The sequence below is a fragment of the Gadus chalcogrammus genome, chromosome 5 (genome assembly GCF_026213295.1).
Source record: "Gadus chalcogrammus isolate NIFS_2021 chromosome 5, NIFS_Gcha_1.0, whole genome shotgun sequence".
Lineage (NCBI taxonomy): Eukaryota > Metazoa > Chordata > Actinopteri > Gadiformes > Gadidae > Gadus > Gadus chalcogrammus.
In genome coordinates, this window is record NC_079416.1 from 4,680,535 (window position 1) to 4,696,514 (window position 15,980).

The 15,980-nt window shown below is 45.4% G+C and overlaps 1 protein-coding gene and 1 long non-coding RNA gene across 3 annotated transcripts; both read left to right on the forward strand.

Moving 5' to 3' along the window:
• The first annotated feature begins 3,146 nt into the window (after nt 1-3,146).
• Nucleotides 3,147-10,077, forward strand: zbtb24 (zinc finger and BTB domain containing 24). 2 transcript variants are annotated; one of them, XM_056590335.1, is made up of 7 exons: nt 3,147-3,210; nt 3,595-4,512; nt 6,434-6,601; nt 6,721-6,804; nt 7,098-7,181; nt 8,058-8,139; nt 8,742-10,077. In XM_056590335.1, exons 2-7 carry the CDS (start codon nt 3,612-3,614, stop codon nt 9,622-9,624), a joined length of 2,202 nt encoding a protein of 733 aa, XP_056446310.1. In that variant the 5' UTR covers nt 3,147-3,210; nt 3,595-3,611; the 3' UTR covers nt 9,625-10,077. The 2 variants fall into 2 exon arrangements, with proteins under 2 accessions (XP_056446310.1, XP_056446311.1); XM_056590336.1 differs by lacking the exon at nt 3,147-3,210 and having other exon boundaries at nt 3,218-4,512.
• Nucleotides 10,078-12,235: 2,158 nt separating this feature from the next.
• Nucleotides 12,236-13,179, forward strand: LOC130382277 (uncharacterized). The gene is made up of 3 exons (XR_008895539.1): nt 12,236-12,301; nt 12,482-12,579; nt 13,039-13,179. It is a non-coding gene; the product is annotated as an uncharacterized LOC130382277 (long non-coding RNA).
• The last annotated feature ends 2,801 nt before the right edge of the window (nt 13,180-15,980 follow it).

Sequence of the window (15,980 nt, forward strand, 5' to 3'; positions counted from 1 at the left end):
TTTTGATTTTTCATTTTCATTTCGATTCGAGGAGATGTTTCTGGAGTTATAACTGAGAAATAACGCAGTTGACTTAAATTATTCTGATTACATAGATTTAACGCATGATACGAGTTGAAATTAAATTTATGAAGGGCGATGAATGATAAAACATAATCGTTCTTCTCACTCTACATTTCTTCAGTCTGCCTTCAGTTCAGCACCACACCGTCTTTGTCGCCAATTCTCCGTTTCCTCCAAACCATGCGTAAGCATGGGTCAGAGTTTGCTTAGGGCTGCGCACATTCTCCCGTCAAGTTAGATTTTTATTAGAGCTGTCAGTTAAACGCGTTATTAACGGCGTTTTTCTTTGGCTCAAAACAAAGAAGCAGTAGCCTGACTGCTATGTTCAAATTACATTTGTTCAAAGCAGTCGTTTAATTGCACTATAGGCTCTTTTTTTGTATCGTGCTGTTTTGATCAGTATATGCCAATGTTGTTATCAATAAAAAATCATTTGCACAAGACAAGCCGATGCACTTCACCATGTTGATAAGAGAATTAAAATGAGAAGAATTATGGGACAAAAAAATCAAGGGATATTTAGCATAGAAAAATAATTTGCGATCAATCGCGAGTTAACTATGACATTAATGCGATTAATCACGATTAAATATTTTAATCGCTTGACAGCTCTAGTTGGAACACATGACAGACATAGACATAGACACATTCAGGCTATCCATAGTGTTAAAATTGTTCAACAGGGTTTGGGATTCTGGCCAACTTCCATCAGTGTGGAAACAAGCAATTATAGTTAAAAAACCAGGGAAAGACCCCTCAGATCCATCTAGTTATAGACCTATTGCATTAACATCGCATTTGTGCAAGATAATGGGGAGAATGGTCACAAAGAGGCTTACGTATTTCCTGGAAAGTAAAGATCTTTTGTCACCTTGTCAAAGTGTGTTCCGTACGGGTCGAAATATTTGGATTCAGTATTGTGCTTAGAATCGGACATCAGGAAAGCACAGACTAACAAGGAGCCGTCTTCTTTGATGTAGAAAAGGCTTATGACATGCTCTGGAAGGAATGACTACTTATTAAGTTGAAATCATTGGGAATTGGTGGTAGAGCGTATTACTGGGTTTAAAATGTTTTACTTGATAGGAAAATTCAAGTAAAAGTAGTTACAGAATACTAGAATGTTCATTGGTGGAGAATGGAACTCCACAAGGAAGCGTTTGTAGTCCATTGCTGTTCAACATCATGATAAATGAAATTTTTTCTCTGGTTGACCAAGGTACGTCCACACCAGAAGCCAATTGAGCGACCAAATCGCCGGAAGTCATTCACTTTCTATGGGCAAGAGTGACCAAAGCGACCAAAGCGACCAACGCTACCAGCGGCCAAAGTTGAGCGACCAGGGCTTCAAAATGACTTTATGCAAATGACTATGACGCGTCTCTTTTGTGAAAAGAAAAGTTCAAGCTGCGGTGGGTCAAGTGGAGGGATGGACAAAACAATGGGGATTCAAACTGTCTGTGGCAAAAACTCAGGTGATCTGTTTTTCTAGACCACATAAAATTATAGCCATATCAATAAAACTGTATGAACAACCCCTCGAACAAGTTAAAACGATCAGATTTCTTGGTGTATGGTTTGACCAAAAGCTTACGGAGCTTATGGAACACTCACATAACAAAGGTTCAGAATAAATGCATAAAGGTCTTTAATATACTTCTTTGTTTGGCAGGACAGGAGTGGGGAGCGAGTAGATCATCTCTACTAAACATATATCTGGCACTGATGAGATCTGTGTTTGATTATGGGTGTATAGCTTTCATGTCAGCAGCAGAAATACATCTTAAGAAACTGGATGTGTTACGAGCACAGGCCTTGAGAATCTGTGGTGGTTCATTTAAAACATCTCCAGTGTCAGCAATGCCGGTTGAGATGGGAGAAATGCCTCTGAGAATAAGAAGAATCAAGTTAATGCTTGCATACTGGGTTAATCTTCAGGGGCACTGTGATACACATCCTGCAAAGAGCGTTTTGAAAGACTGCGGGAACGTAATGAGTCTCATCTCATGAGTTTTGGATGGGTTGGTGATGCTAAAGCAGCAACTGTTGGGTTATGTCAACTACAGTACAGTTCTACTGTTTCATTCTCATCAATTCCTCCCTGGTTATTCCCCTTGCCAAGTGTTGACCTCAATATACAGCTGGAATTGAAGAATAATTCCAGACATTGCAACAGTGTGTCGCATAGTCAAGAACTATTTTGATCAACATTTCACAAACTCAGTATTCATTTTCACAGATGGCTCCAAAGATCCAGTCAAAGGGAGTGCAGGTGCAGCAGTATTCATCCCGGCGTCCCTTGCATTAAGAAAAGGGTATCAGACCATGTATCTGTATACACCACAGAGCTGTGGGCAGTGATATTGGCATTACAGTGGATAGAGGAGAAGGAGATACTCAACACAGTTATTGCTTCTGACAGTTTTTCAGCTCTATCCAGCATTAGATAAGGAAGGTCGTCATCTGGAATGGATCTAATCCAAGAAGTATTTCTTATAATGTTCAGACTGCAAATGAAGGGCATATTCACACGTTTTATCTGGGTTCCTGCTCATGTTGGTGTGAAGGGAAATGAGCAGGTGGATATTCTGGCCAAACAAGCACTCAAGATATCACATGTAGACCTACAGGTTCCTCTGAGCAAAGCTGAAGTAAAATCCTTCATCAGAATACATGCACAAAATACATGGCAGGAGCATTAGGGCAAACAGGTAGACATTTATACAATATACAAAGACACGTTGGTGGTGGGAGGAAGGTGGGCTTCAAACGTAGGGATGAAAATATAATCACTCGTTTCAGAATCGGTCATGCAGTTCTGAATTATTCATTGCATAAAATAGGCAAGCATCCAACTGGGAAATGCCAATACTGTTACCAACCAGAAACTGTTGAGCATGTATAAACAATGTTAATTGTAATGAGTACAATAACCAGAGAGACCACCTTTTTCACTGACACTAAAAAAGGCAGAACACACCAACTTTTACATATCAGGGCTTTTGGGGAAAACAGCAGTTATGTTACCAATAAACCCTAAAGAAAAAAGGCGTTGATAATCACGGGGACTGCGCAGTTATCGCGAGAACATGCTGCGCAGTTACCGCGAGAACATATATATAAATATCCGCTTCGCAGCAACCCAAGGTAAGGTCCTAAAAGCACAGTATTATAAATACCACTGCGGTAACGCTGCTCAAGCATAGTATACCTTTATGATTTATATGAAAACCTATGGCTGCATTATGCTATTTCCGATCTAAGTCAGACATGGCGTATTACGTGTCAGTGGCGCGAGCTAGCGAGTGTATTGTTAGTAACAATTTAGCCCAATAGCATCTGCTATAAGGCCATAACTTTAACGTTACAAAGCCATTGAAAGACCCGACGTTAACTTATTAAAATTCGTTTGACCAGTTCGATGACATTTATGCAGTCACACACACCCCATACCCTGGAATGTAGTCCGCGTCTAACGCTTGGTATTATGAATGACTGTCTAGGTGGCTTTTCCTCTTCTTTTCCAAACAGAGTGTTGGTGACTAGAGATGAATGGGGCGACGCCAGACGCAACACTCCCCCATGTGGCCCTCTGCTCTGAGTCCCATAAGGGCAGCATCCTGAGCAAATGTGATGACCTGAGAGTAAGAGGGCTGCTGTGCGACATCACACTGATAGTGGAAGATGTGCACTTTAAAGCACACAAGGTCATTCTGGCCGCAAGCAGCGACTACTTCTCCTCCATGTTCAACGCACAGGAACCAACAGGGCAGTCCACCTACACGCTGGAGGGCATGGTGGCCAAGGCTTTCTCCACGGTGTTAGAGTTCATCTACAGCGCTCAGGTGTCTGTTGAACAGAGCTCCGCTGAGCAACTCCTGGCGGCGGCCCGTCTGCTGGGCGTCACTGGACTGGTGCAGGCCCTCTCCGGCCTCTGGACGGCGCAGGCATGGCCCGAGGATGGAGAGATCGGCGCGGACGCCGCAGAAGCGGAAGATCCAGAGGCGTTGAATCGGCCGAAGCGCAAACGAGGGCGTCCACGGAGAGTCGTTTCCGTCCCCGCCACAGTGGTACCACGACATGCCTCACAGCAAGGGGAATCCAATAAGGAGAGGACAGTAACACGTCACATCGCGGATGTAGGACAGGTTGTCGTAGACGAACCGGCTGGCTCCAGAGAGGACGATAACCCGGTTGAGTCGCGACGTAAAGATACCGACGACGCAGATTACCAACCTGAGGCTGAGCGCAGTCGGCATAGTAAGCGCAAAGTGAGACCACCGATAAAATACGTGGGTTACAGGGTGGCCAGCATCCCTCCGGAGACCCGAGAGCCAGGGAGACCGGGAAGGAAGAGGAAGTACCCCGAGACTGAAGCACGATGCGACGACTGTGGGAAGGTGTTTAAGAACCACATGTTCTTAAAGATTCACCTAAGGACGCATACGGGTAAATAATGTACTTTCAGGCTCACCTCTCTCTCTCTCTCTCTCTCTCTCTCTCTCTCTCTCTCTCTCTCTCTCTCTCTCTCTCTCTCTCTCTCTCTCTCTCTCTCTCTCTCTCTCTGTCTGTCTGTCTGTCTGTCTGTCTGTCTGTCTGTCTGTCTGTCTGTCTGTCTGTCTGTCTGTCTGTCTGTCTGTCTGTCTGTCTGTCTGTCTGTCTGTCTGTCTGTCTGTCTGTCTGTCTGTCTGTCTGTCTGTCTGTCTGTCTGTCTGTCTGTCTGTCTGTCTGTCTGTCTGTCTGTCTGTCTGTCTGTCTGTCTGTCTGTCTGTCTGTCTGTCTGTCTGTCTGTCTGTCTGTCTGTCTGTCTGTCTGTCTGTCTGTCTGTCTGTCTGTCTGTCTGTCTGTCTGTCTGTCTGTCTGTCTGTCTGTCTGTCTGTCTGTCTGTCTGTCTGTCTGTCTGTCTGTCTGTCTGTCTGTCTGTCTGTCTGTCTGTCTGTCTGTCTGTCTGTCTGTCTGTCTGTCTGTCTGTCTGTCTGTCTGTCTGTCTGTCTGTCTGTCTGTCTGTCTGTCTGTCTGTCTGTCTGTCTGTCTGTCTGTCTGTCTGTCTGTCTGTCTGTCTGTCTGTCTGTCTGTCTGTCTGTCTGTCTGTCTGTCTGTCTGTCTGTCTGTCTGTCTGTCTGTCTGTCTGTCTGTCTGTCTGTCTGTCTGTCTGTCTGTCTGTCTGTCTGTCTGTCTGTCTGTCTGTCTGTCTGTCTGTCTGTCTGTCTGTCTGTCTGTCTGTCTGTCTGTCTGTCTGTCTGTCTGTCTGTCTGTCTGTCTGTCTGTCTGTCTGTCTGTCTGTCTGTCTGTCTGTCTGTCTGTCTGTCTGTCTGTCTGTCTGTCTGTCTGTCTGTCTGTCTGTCTGTCTGTCTGTCTGTCTGTCTGTCTGTCTGTCTGTCTGTCTGTCTGTCTGTCTGTCTGTCTGTCTGTCTGTCTGTCTGTCTGTCTGTCTGTCTGTCTGTCTGTCTGTCTGTCTGTCTGTCTGTCTGTCTGTCTGTCTGTCTGTCTGTCTGTCTGTCTGTCTGTCTGTCTGTCTGTCTGTCTGTCTGTCTGTCTGTCTGTCTGTCTGTCTGTCTGTCTGTCTGTCTGTCTGTCTGTCTGTCTGTCTGTCTGTCTGTCTGTCTGTCTGTCTGTCTGTCTGTCTGTCTGTCTGTCTGTCTGTCTGTCTGTCTGTCTGTCTGTCTGTCTGTCTGTCTGTCTGTCTGTCTGTCTGTCTGTCTGTCTGTCTGTCTGTCTGTCTGTCTGTCTGTCTGTCTGTCTGTCTGTCTGTCTGTCTGTCTGTCTGTCTGTCTGTCTGTCTGTCTGTCTGTCTGTCTGTCTGTCTGTCTGTCTGTCTGTCTGTCTGTCTGTCTGTCTGTCTGTCTGTCTGTCTGTCTGTCTGTCTGTCTGTCTGTCTGTCTGTCTGTCTGTCTGTCTGTCTGTCTGTCTGTCTGTCTGTCTGTCTGTCTGTCTGTCTGTCTGTCTGTCTGTCTGTCTGTCTGTCTGTCTGTCTGTCTGTCTGTCTGTCTGTCTGTCTGTCTGTCTGTCTGTCTGTCTGTCTGTCTGTCTGTCTGTCTGTCTGTCTGTCTGTCTGTCTGTCTGTCTGTCTGTCTGTCTGTCTGTCTGTCTGTCTGTCTGTCTGTCTGTCTGTCTGTCTGTCTGTCTGTCTGTCTGTCTGTCTGTCTGTCTGTCTGTCTGTCTGTCTGTCTGTCTGTCTGTCTGTCTGTCTGTCTGTCTGTCTGTCTGTCTGTCTGTCTGTCTGTCTGTCTGTCTGTCTGTCAGACTCACTCCCACACACACACACAAAAAGAAACGCTTCGAATTTGGGTGTATTATGACGACCCCAAAGAAGATGAACAATATATGTTTCACAACAATCCCGTCCTAATCCCTAACCTTGGTGTTCCAGGAGAGAAGCCGTTCGGGTGCACCGTGTGTGGGAAGGCCTTCACCCAGAAGCACTCCCTGCTGGTCCACCAGCGCATGCACACGGGACAGAAGCCCTTCGTCTGCACTGTGTGCTCCAAGGCCCTGTCCACCAAACACTCCCTCCAGGAGCACATGAACCTCCACCAAGGTATGGCGTCGGGAGCATTGTGTTGTGAAGTTATATATATGATACGCTTTCATAAAAAGTGTCTGACTAGAGGTTGCGCCGTCTGCTTGTCGGTTGGGTGCTTTGCTTTGCGTCCTCAGAACAGATGTCATTCAGCTGTGATAAATGTGGGAAGAACTTTACACAACGGAGACAACTGAAGAGCCATTACAGAGTGCATACTGGTGAGCTATTTCACCCAGTAATTGTACTGGTAGGAGCTCTTCCACCAGTTCTTAATACTGGTAAAAGGTGTCCCACCAGTTCTTTATGCTGGTAATCGGTGTTCCACCAGTTCTTCAACTGGTAGGAGCTTTTTTTCACCAATAGTTTATACTGGTTAGAAGTAAACCCCCTGCACTGGACCCTGGTAACATATGGTTAAGATTTCTACTATTTTCACCTGTTTAACTTGAATTGTGTATATGTATAATAAGTATACAATCTATTTAATTTTTTTATAATAATTGTATTCTAGGTAAATCTTTGCCAGAGTGTGAGCTGTGTCATCACAGGTTCATGGACACGGCACAGCTGAAGAAACACCTGAGAACACACACAGGTAAGGAACACACAGTTCACATTGTCCCACCTGCTGTGGGTGGGATACACACAGGTAACATGGTCCCACCTGGGCTTGGCGGGACACGCATGTAACATGGTCCAACCTGGTGTTGGCGGGACACACATAGGTAACATGGTCCAACCTGCTGTGGGCGGGATACACACAGGTAACATGGTCCCACCTGCTGTGGGCGGGAATCTGGATACACACAGGTAACATGGTCCCACCTGCTGTGGGCGGGATACACACAGGTAACATGGTCCAACCTGGTGTTGGCGGAACACACATAGGTAACATGGTCCCACCTGCTGTGGGCGGGATACACATAGGTAACATGGTCCAACCTGGTGTGGGCGGGATACACACAGGTCACCTGGTCACTACGGGTGTGGTCCAGAATAGCAGTGCAAATGTGTATTAGAGTAAAGGGTACTAGCCAACCGTATAAATTACAAAATATTGTAAGTGGATTTGCTTTGTAGTCTTGTGCAGACATCACATTTATACCGTTTTTGATTAATTTAATTAATTAATAATTATTGTGTGTATACCTGCCCAGGAGACGAGTTACACACCTTTCTATAGAGTCGTTGTTTGATCAGCAAATTACGAAGTAGCCTGCCCTGAAATATAGACTAACTAAAAACCTAATGAAACTACAGATGTCTCACATTTAGTACATTTACCCAAAGCACATTACATTGAAATCTCTGTATAGAAGTGTATCCCGCTTGCTCTGTAACCTTTACCAGCAGGCACAATTGGCTACAAAAAAAAGTGTGCCAGTACTCGCTGATATAATAACTGTGAATTCTCATCTGACATCATCCATCTACTGTGAACTTGTGAACACATGACTTCTCTTCCTTCCAGGAGAGAAGCCGTTCACCTGCGAGATCTGTGGAAAGTGTTTCACAGCCAAGAGCACGTTGCAGACCCACATCAGGATTCATCGGTAAGGGATGCACGTTGAGCATCAGATGGCAATTTGCAAATTATACAATAATTAATTTGGGAAATAAACAATTACTTTAGTTTTTGCTTGGTAATGTCTACATTCTTTGTTTTAACTTTCAAATAAGGAAGGCGCAGATTGTGAGATTCTTGGCCAACAACGATACCTATGTTAGCCATAACAGTTTGGCTGAAGGCCGATTCCAATCTTTTTTTAATTGATTTATTAATAATAATAAAGGAATCGCTTTTCTAGACCCTCAAAGACGCTTTACAGTGAAGGGGGGACCTCAATAACCAACATAATTTTGTAGCACCCACTTGGGTGAATACTTTTGTTAGTATTCACCCCTCCATCACACTATCTTTAATGAGCACAAATTCATTGGTACACATTTAATTTGACCTTCTCTCACATGAAATAGAAGATTTTTGGCCACACAGCAGTGTGAATGTCATCTTATTTGCCAATGAGCCGATGGCAGTCCATGAGGCCAACGTCGCTTGATGCCGATGTAAAGCCGATAAATTGGTGCATCCCTATGTTGAGCCTGTAATCCCTATCCACCCGGTGACGCTCACCGCTAGCGCTGTGTTCCCCAGGGGCGAGAAGCCGTACGACTGCCCGCTCTGTAAGAAGTCGTTCTCCGACTCCAGCGCCCGGAGGCGTCACGTGGCCTCTCACTCCGGGAGGCAGCCCTTCACCTGCTCCTTCTGCTCGGCCTCCTTCAGTCGCCCCGACAACCTGAAGACCCACGTTAAAACGCACAACAAGGAGCGCGTCGCAGGCGCCTCAACAGTCGGCGACCAGCCACCGTCCTCCGAGGCACCGGTGGCCGGGGGTCCGGTAACCGCGGCGACGGAGGAGGCCCCGGAGGAGGTGCGGAACCTCCTGCAGCTGCAGCAGTACCAGCTGCCCTCCGGCGGTCGGGAGCAGGAGATCCAGCTGGTGGTGACAGCCGAGGTGGACCACCTCAACTTTGTGGGCGATCAGACCCAGGAGATTAGCATTATCACCCCCCCGACCGGCATCGGCAGGGAGGGAGAGCAGCAGCAGCCGCCGTCGTCCAGCCACATCCAGAACCTGACCCTGGTCACCACGGGCCACGGAGGCGTGGTGGACCCGAGCCAGCACATCCAGACTGTGGGCGTGCTGGACGGCCAGGTCCAGGCCAGCCGAGGCGGGCAGCCCGAGCAAATGCACGTCATCACCCTGAGCAAGGAGGCCATGGAGCACCTGCAGTCCCAACACGGACCCCCCCAGCCCCTCCCCATACCGCACCGGCCCCTCCCACAGCTGCAGACCCTGCAGCCGCCCCCCATCCTGCACGCCCAGGCCATCCACGTCAGCAGCCAGAGCAACCAGCCCATCTCCATCAGCCAGACCAGCCAGCAGCTCAGCAGCCACCACATCCAGGGACAGACCTTTCAGATCCAGGCGGGCACCGTCTCCTATCTCTATACGACCAGCCTGCCCCAGAGCTGAGGCATGGCCAGGGGCGAGGAGGAGGAGAGGGACCGGCCGGGACTTCTGGTGCTCATTTAAGTTCCAGTCCGAGCAATGTACTGTCTATCCATCTGAATTTCAATCTGTCTGGATAAGTATGGATAGCATTTTGATATTTCCATGAAATTAAAAGAAAATGCTGTCGTTTTTTATTAAGCCTAATTGATTACAATTTGTATGTTTTTATAAAGACAATTTAACATTGTTTTCAATGCATAAAGGACCCCAAAAATGTGATACTGGATCACATGGAAAATTAAAACATTATCACTATTACTATTAATGTATTAAAACTGATTATTCATTCAAAATAGAGACAACTCTAGAATCTTAAACCATGGGGAGAAAAAAAACCAATACATTTTGATTTGTATAATATCGATCGCTACTTGTGCTCAATTTTCCTCCAATAAACAGATGAAATACTTTGTATGGCAGCTCTTGATTGAAGGTGTTTGTGTGCTGAGGAATATCTCCGCCACACGGCATGGAAAATTATTGTGGCACTTATGAGGACTTAAATAAAGTCCTCATAGGGTGTATTTAAGGCACTAGAGTAAAACTGGTGAATGAACTTTGAATTGAATGCACTGAAACCCACCACCAATACGTTATTTTCCTTGAAATGTTTTACCCATTGGAGCCAAACTTTTGAGGCAGAAATCAAACCCTAAAAACTGAACCTAATAGGAATCCAATGGCTTGAACCCTTCCTTTAGTAACCCCTATGGTGACCAGACTGCTGAAGTGAAAAACGGGGACCTTAGTGGTTTTGCAGGCATGTTACATACACCGTTTATTTGCTAAATCTGGGGGGAAAAGGAAAGCAAGGCTCAAGTTAAATCTAGAACAAGCAAAGGACTTTTTCCTTCAGCAAAAGACTACAGACTGCCCCCATTGGTACCCTAGTTACTACTACTAGTACGTACAACCCAACCCTTAGCAAACCAATCCGGAAACCCTAGAACAAAAAACAATTATACCTTTCTCAATTACAGAACGTATTTGAAAATTTACAATGTAAGCAAAAAGGCTATTGATATATTAGTCTAGGTGCTGAGAAAGTTTTGTATGCGCTTCATTTAGCGGAGAATATCTCAAGTCAAATGTTATATGCAAATGAGGCAATATCTCATTCAATATGCGTAGCCTACATATAAATCCTAGAGGTCCTGGATACGATTTGTATGCACTTCATTTAGCGAAGATTATCTCAACTGTTATAGACTAATTTGACTCCAGTGAACAACGTGGGATGTGTGAAAAAATCTCTATCCGGGGCGAAAGTCCTGAAATTGACCACAATAGGTGACTAGTATCATCGATCCCGCTACTTCTGTGTTCTGCCAGTTCCGCAAAAGTAAGCCCAAAGTAAGCCCAAAATGAGCCAATCACGTTTCTTACTTTGGGAAAGTAAGCCCAAAGAAAGCCCAAAATGAGCCAATCACGTTTCTTACTTTGGGCTTTCTCTTAACCAATCACGTCGTTTCGGGATCGTTTCGGGGATTTAAACGGCAAAATAATCTGCTTGCTGTACATTGCGGGGATTTAAATTTCATCGGAGAACATTTCTGCTACATCAGTTGCTGTTGACATTGCGGATAGCTTGCAAACGGTAAATTGTTCATTACCGTTCCTTAAAGGACAATAAAGAATCTATGTAGGTGTTGTTCGGTAGCAGGTGCTATTGAAAAGTAGAGGTTGCCTCTCCCCTTTAAAATAATGCACACAGACAAATAATGATTTAGGCATTTGCCCTGGCTGAGGCAACCTCTGTTATAATTGAATATATAATTGACTGTACACACTTGAATTTACTGGTACTTGTTGTTATTTTTTCTTATTTTCTTTCAGAAAATGTATGCTTACCCAGTCTTTCGGCGCCAATCGGCACCGTTGACCAGGCTTTTCATGGCGGCGTCGGAGCAGGCAAAGGGCGTGGGAAAAGTGCCAGGGGCCGGATTCACAAACATTTTCTTAAGATAAAACTTACTGAACTTCTTTGTTTTCTGACTTAAGAAGTTCTTCGATTGTTAACGTAGTAGAGGAATGCATGTAATGTTCATCCTCGTGCGCTCTTGTTGTTGCTGGAGCAGCGGAGGGGGCTGGCCCCGTTGCTATGTTACCTGTCCTTTGTTGATGTTTATGTTTTGGTTCTCGCGGAGAATAATCCGTTAATTCTGTGGAGTTACTATACTACTATTATTGAAGAAATGGAGGACAACAGTGCCAAGCGAAGCAAAAACTTTTCGAAACAGGAGTTGGAGGTGTTGGTGGAGGGGGTTGTTTCAAGGCGAAAATTATTAATGGGGAAGTTGGATAGTGTAGTGACAGCAGATAATAAGAAGAGGGCATGGGCGAAAGTTGCCCAATCGGTGTCCGCAGTGGGGGAGATGGAGCGCGATGCGAGTGCTATTCAAAGGAAATGGGCAGACGTAAAATCCCTCGTCAAAAAAAAGCTGCTGAGAGGGCGAGGGAGATGAAGAAGACAGGAGGAGGGATGTCCTCTATGAAACAGAGGACGGAACGCCTTGGAGGAGAGGATTTTGGAAGTTATAGGGGAATCGCTGGTAGGAGGAGTTCAAGGAGGGGTGGACACTGGAGACCCCGGCGGATACAACAGCTGTATGCAGCTACTACAGCAGATACAGAACAGGTAAGCTCACAAGCGACTGTCACTAGCTGTTAGCTATTGATCATTACGTTGATCCCATTGATTAAGTTTCTTTTTTTTCACTTAGGCCTTTAGGCTAGTAGGCTACTGTGTGTGAACAGAGCCTACATTCTACTACCTAACTAATGGCCCAATTTTCCTGATTCTGTTGCTTTTCTGTAGATACTATGGTGGTCCTTGATGTTCTTCCCAACCAAGCTGGAGCTGCACCCACCCAAGTCATCGTACCTCCCCACATTGAACTTGAAGTTCAACAAAATGTAAGTTTATAACTATCAGACACTGACTCACACCATACATTTTGATATTGTTTAGGAAAACTTGCTCTGTTGTTGGCATGGAGCTGGTGGCATCACATCCACAGTGAAGAGTTTGAGGAGGTACTGTGTCCCCTGGGCACATCCAGCTATTCAATGTCAAACAAAAGAGGAGTGGAGAAATTCACTTTTCAGCATGAGTGTCTTTCTGCCCCTACCATCCAGTGTTGGGAGAAATGTGTTACAAAAGTAGTGTAAGTACAGTTATGTATTGCTGTTTGCTGTAACGCAGTAAAACAGTAGCCTAGGCTGTTACTGGAATTTGATTTCCTAGATGGAAATCTCAGTTCTCACCGTCATTGAAAGGCTTTAGCCCTCCTCTTCACAATCTGAGTCCTAACATTTACCCCTGTTGGCTTTACAATTGAATTTAACCTTCTGCTGTTCTTTTTGTTCTTACAGAATTCTGACGAAGATCTTACTCTGTCACAACTAATTTCAGAGTCCATCCTCCAGCCCACACCAGTGACGACACACAGCATGGAGGACATGATCTTCATTCAGAGAGACCTTTTGGAGAAAGTGCGGCAACTGAGAAGAGTTCAAGAGCAACTTTTACTGGTGGAGAGAGAGAGACTGCTCTTGGCCAAAGCCAAATTTGAGCTTAAAAAAAAAAGAGTATTAGTAAATAATTAATAATAAATACAATTGCTCATATAGATTTTCAGGTGTTGTTTATGGTTATTTATTTATTTTACATGAATCTCCTCCTCACAAGGTCTTTTCTAACTTGAATGCCATTATTACATGGGGCGGGGACGGGGCCATCTCCCTCTGGTTCATGGTTGTCTGGAACATCAGGAAGAGGCAGCCGGTACATCATGCAGATGTTATGTAGGATGAAGGCACAGGTGATGATTTTACACCCCTTTTCAGGGGTGTAATGGAGCACTGACTCCACCAGAGCGGTCAATGCATCTGAATCTGGATTCCACAACCCCAATGCACCTCTCCACAACACTCCTAGTTTTGCGTTGTGCACCTTTTTGAGTGGGATCCGGAGGACGTTGCTGCTCTTCGCCGTGCCAAGGAGGGTGAGCTGACAGCACAGAGGATTGGCCACATCTCAGAGGAGGCGGTGACCACTCGCATTAGGCGGAGGGAGTTGGCACGGCACTGCAGGAGGAGGACCAGAGGGGGGGAGGAGACCACTAGACTGATTGGGTCATTGATCAGTCTGTTCGACAGCGACAGTGGGAAGGACACTCTAGGCGTTCCTCTGCTGTACCAACGTATCCAGCACATATGGCCGGAGCAGGAGAAACAAGTGGCCTGTATCCAAGACCCAAAGGACTTCCAGCTCTACACAAAGACAGGCACCCTGAACAAAGGCGGTGTGGAGCTGTGCTGCTACAGGTGTGTACAGGTGGCTCTACCTCGCTTGAGTCCTTCCACCTCCACTTGAACAGGTTTATTCCAGGTATGGCATACATATTGGTTACTAGTTTCTGTTTTACAGTAGTATTACAGGTCCTTTCCTACCCTAGTTTAAGAACCCTTTTTCTCAGTATGTCTGATTGTATTGACAATTATTTTTTAACATAATTCTATGTTACAGATTATTCATAGCATTTCAAATGCTTCTTTGTTTATATATCCTTCAGGAACCAGTGCCAGTGATGCGCATTTCCAGGCGTATCTTCTTGAAGGGCAGATGCGCTGGAATGATGACCGGATGGAGGACGCCGGGAAAGGATCACCTTCCGTCCGCTCTTACGGCAGCACTCTGAGAAGGGCAGTGGACCAGCTCAGCCGAAAGGTGCTAGGGGCATGCTGGGATGAGCGCTATCGCACTCCGGGAGTGTACAATGGCAAGAAATTATTCCTCATTCAACATGAGAGAGAGAAACTTAATTAATTTGTTCTTAAATAAGACTATTCATTCATCAAATTAACCTTTAATGTAAAAGATATTATATCCATGAGGCCAGAGGTATCAACATCGGTGGATTATCCATCACCGACCCCACGATCATGAGTGCTATATTGCTTAAAAATATTAAGAATACTCTCTTTTTTCTGTTTTGTTTTTGCAGGTGAATTGTTCGGAATGGAGTACTTGTACAGCCATACCGGCAAAGCACTGACTCCATTGCTCCAGAGCCCAGTGGAGGAGGCCAGAATGGTGGAGGAGATCAATGATGATGACATTCAAGATGAGGGATTTGAAGACGAGACCACAGAGGACATCACAGTTCCTGTGCTCCACGAGGATGACCCCTCCCGTCAACTGCCCTCATCGCTGATGGAGATTCCTCAGGCTTCTCCACCTCAGGCCCCTGCATCACCTGATGATCTGCCGTCCAGGTCATGTGATGGAGGACAACAACCTGCCGCTGCCCCTTCAGTACTGCCTGACACCTCTCAGGCTGCACTGGACAGTGAAACCAATCTGTCCGACGAGGCTCAGGTAAGACACATTAATTGCTATTTCAAATTAAACTCAATTACATTTTATTTCCCATTTACTATTACTAATCAATACATTTATTATGGAGCAGTCATTGGACCGAATGGGGTCGCTGGGTGGGACAAAGTCCAGGACCTCGTTGCTTACTGGAACATCAGGAAGAGGCAGCCGGTACATCATGCAGATGTTATGTAGGATGAAGGCACAGGTGATGATTTTACACCCCTTTTCAGGGGTGTAATGGAGCATGTAATGTAATGTAATGCATTACATGTGTGTAATGCCTCACGGAGACCATGTAGGTCTCCGTGAGGCATCTTACCTCACTCAACTGCAGGTGACCCAGGTCATCCAGCTGTGGACAGCTCTCCCTGACTGTGACAAGAAGCGGGTCATCTACCAGCCTCGTCATCAGCGGGCACATTTTTACATTTGGCTTTCCTTTGGCAGGCAGCCCGAGCAAATGCATGTTGATTGATTACAATTTGTAGCCAACTTAACATTGTTTTCAATGCATAAAGGACCCCAAAAAGGTGATACTGGATCATGTGGAAAATGAAAACATTATCACTATTACTATTAATGTAGGTATTAAAACTGATGATTCATTCAAAATAGAAAAAACTCTCGATGTAACCTTAAACCATGGGGAGAAAAAAAACCAATACATTTTGATTTGTATAATATCGTTCGCGGCTTATGCTTAATTTTCCTCCAATAAACAGATGAAATACTTTGTATGGCAGCTCTTGATATGAAGGTGTTTGTGTGCTATCTCAGCCACATGGCATGGGAAATTATTGTGGCACTTATGAGGACTTAAATACAGTCCTCATAGGGTGTATTTAAGGCACTATAGTAAAACTGGTGAATGAACATTGAATTGAATGCACTAAAACCCACCACCTCCAATACGGTAATTTCCTTGAAATGT

Bases quoted from the DNA above. Each gene is read 5' to 3' on its own strand.
- zbtb24 (XM_056590335.1), top strand. From the start codon at position 3,612: ATGAATGGGGCGACGCCAGACGCAACACTCCCCCATGTGGCCCTCTGC. The intron at 6,602-6,720 runs GTATGGCGTCGG...TTGCGTCCTCAG, and splicing joins GCACATGAACCTCCACCAAG to AACAGATGTCATTCAGCTGT. The intron at 7,182-8,057 runs GTAAGGAACACA...TCTTCCTTCCAG, and splicing joins ACACCTGAGAACACACACAG to GAGAGAAGCCGTTCACCTGC.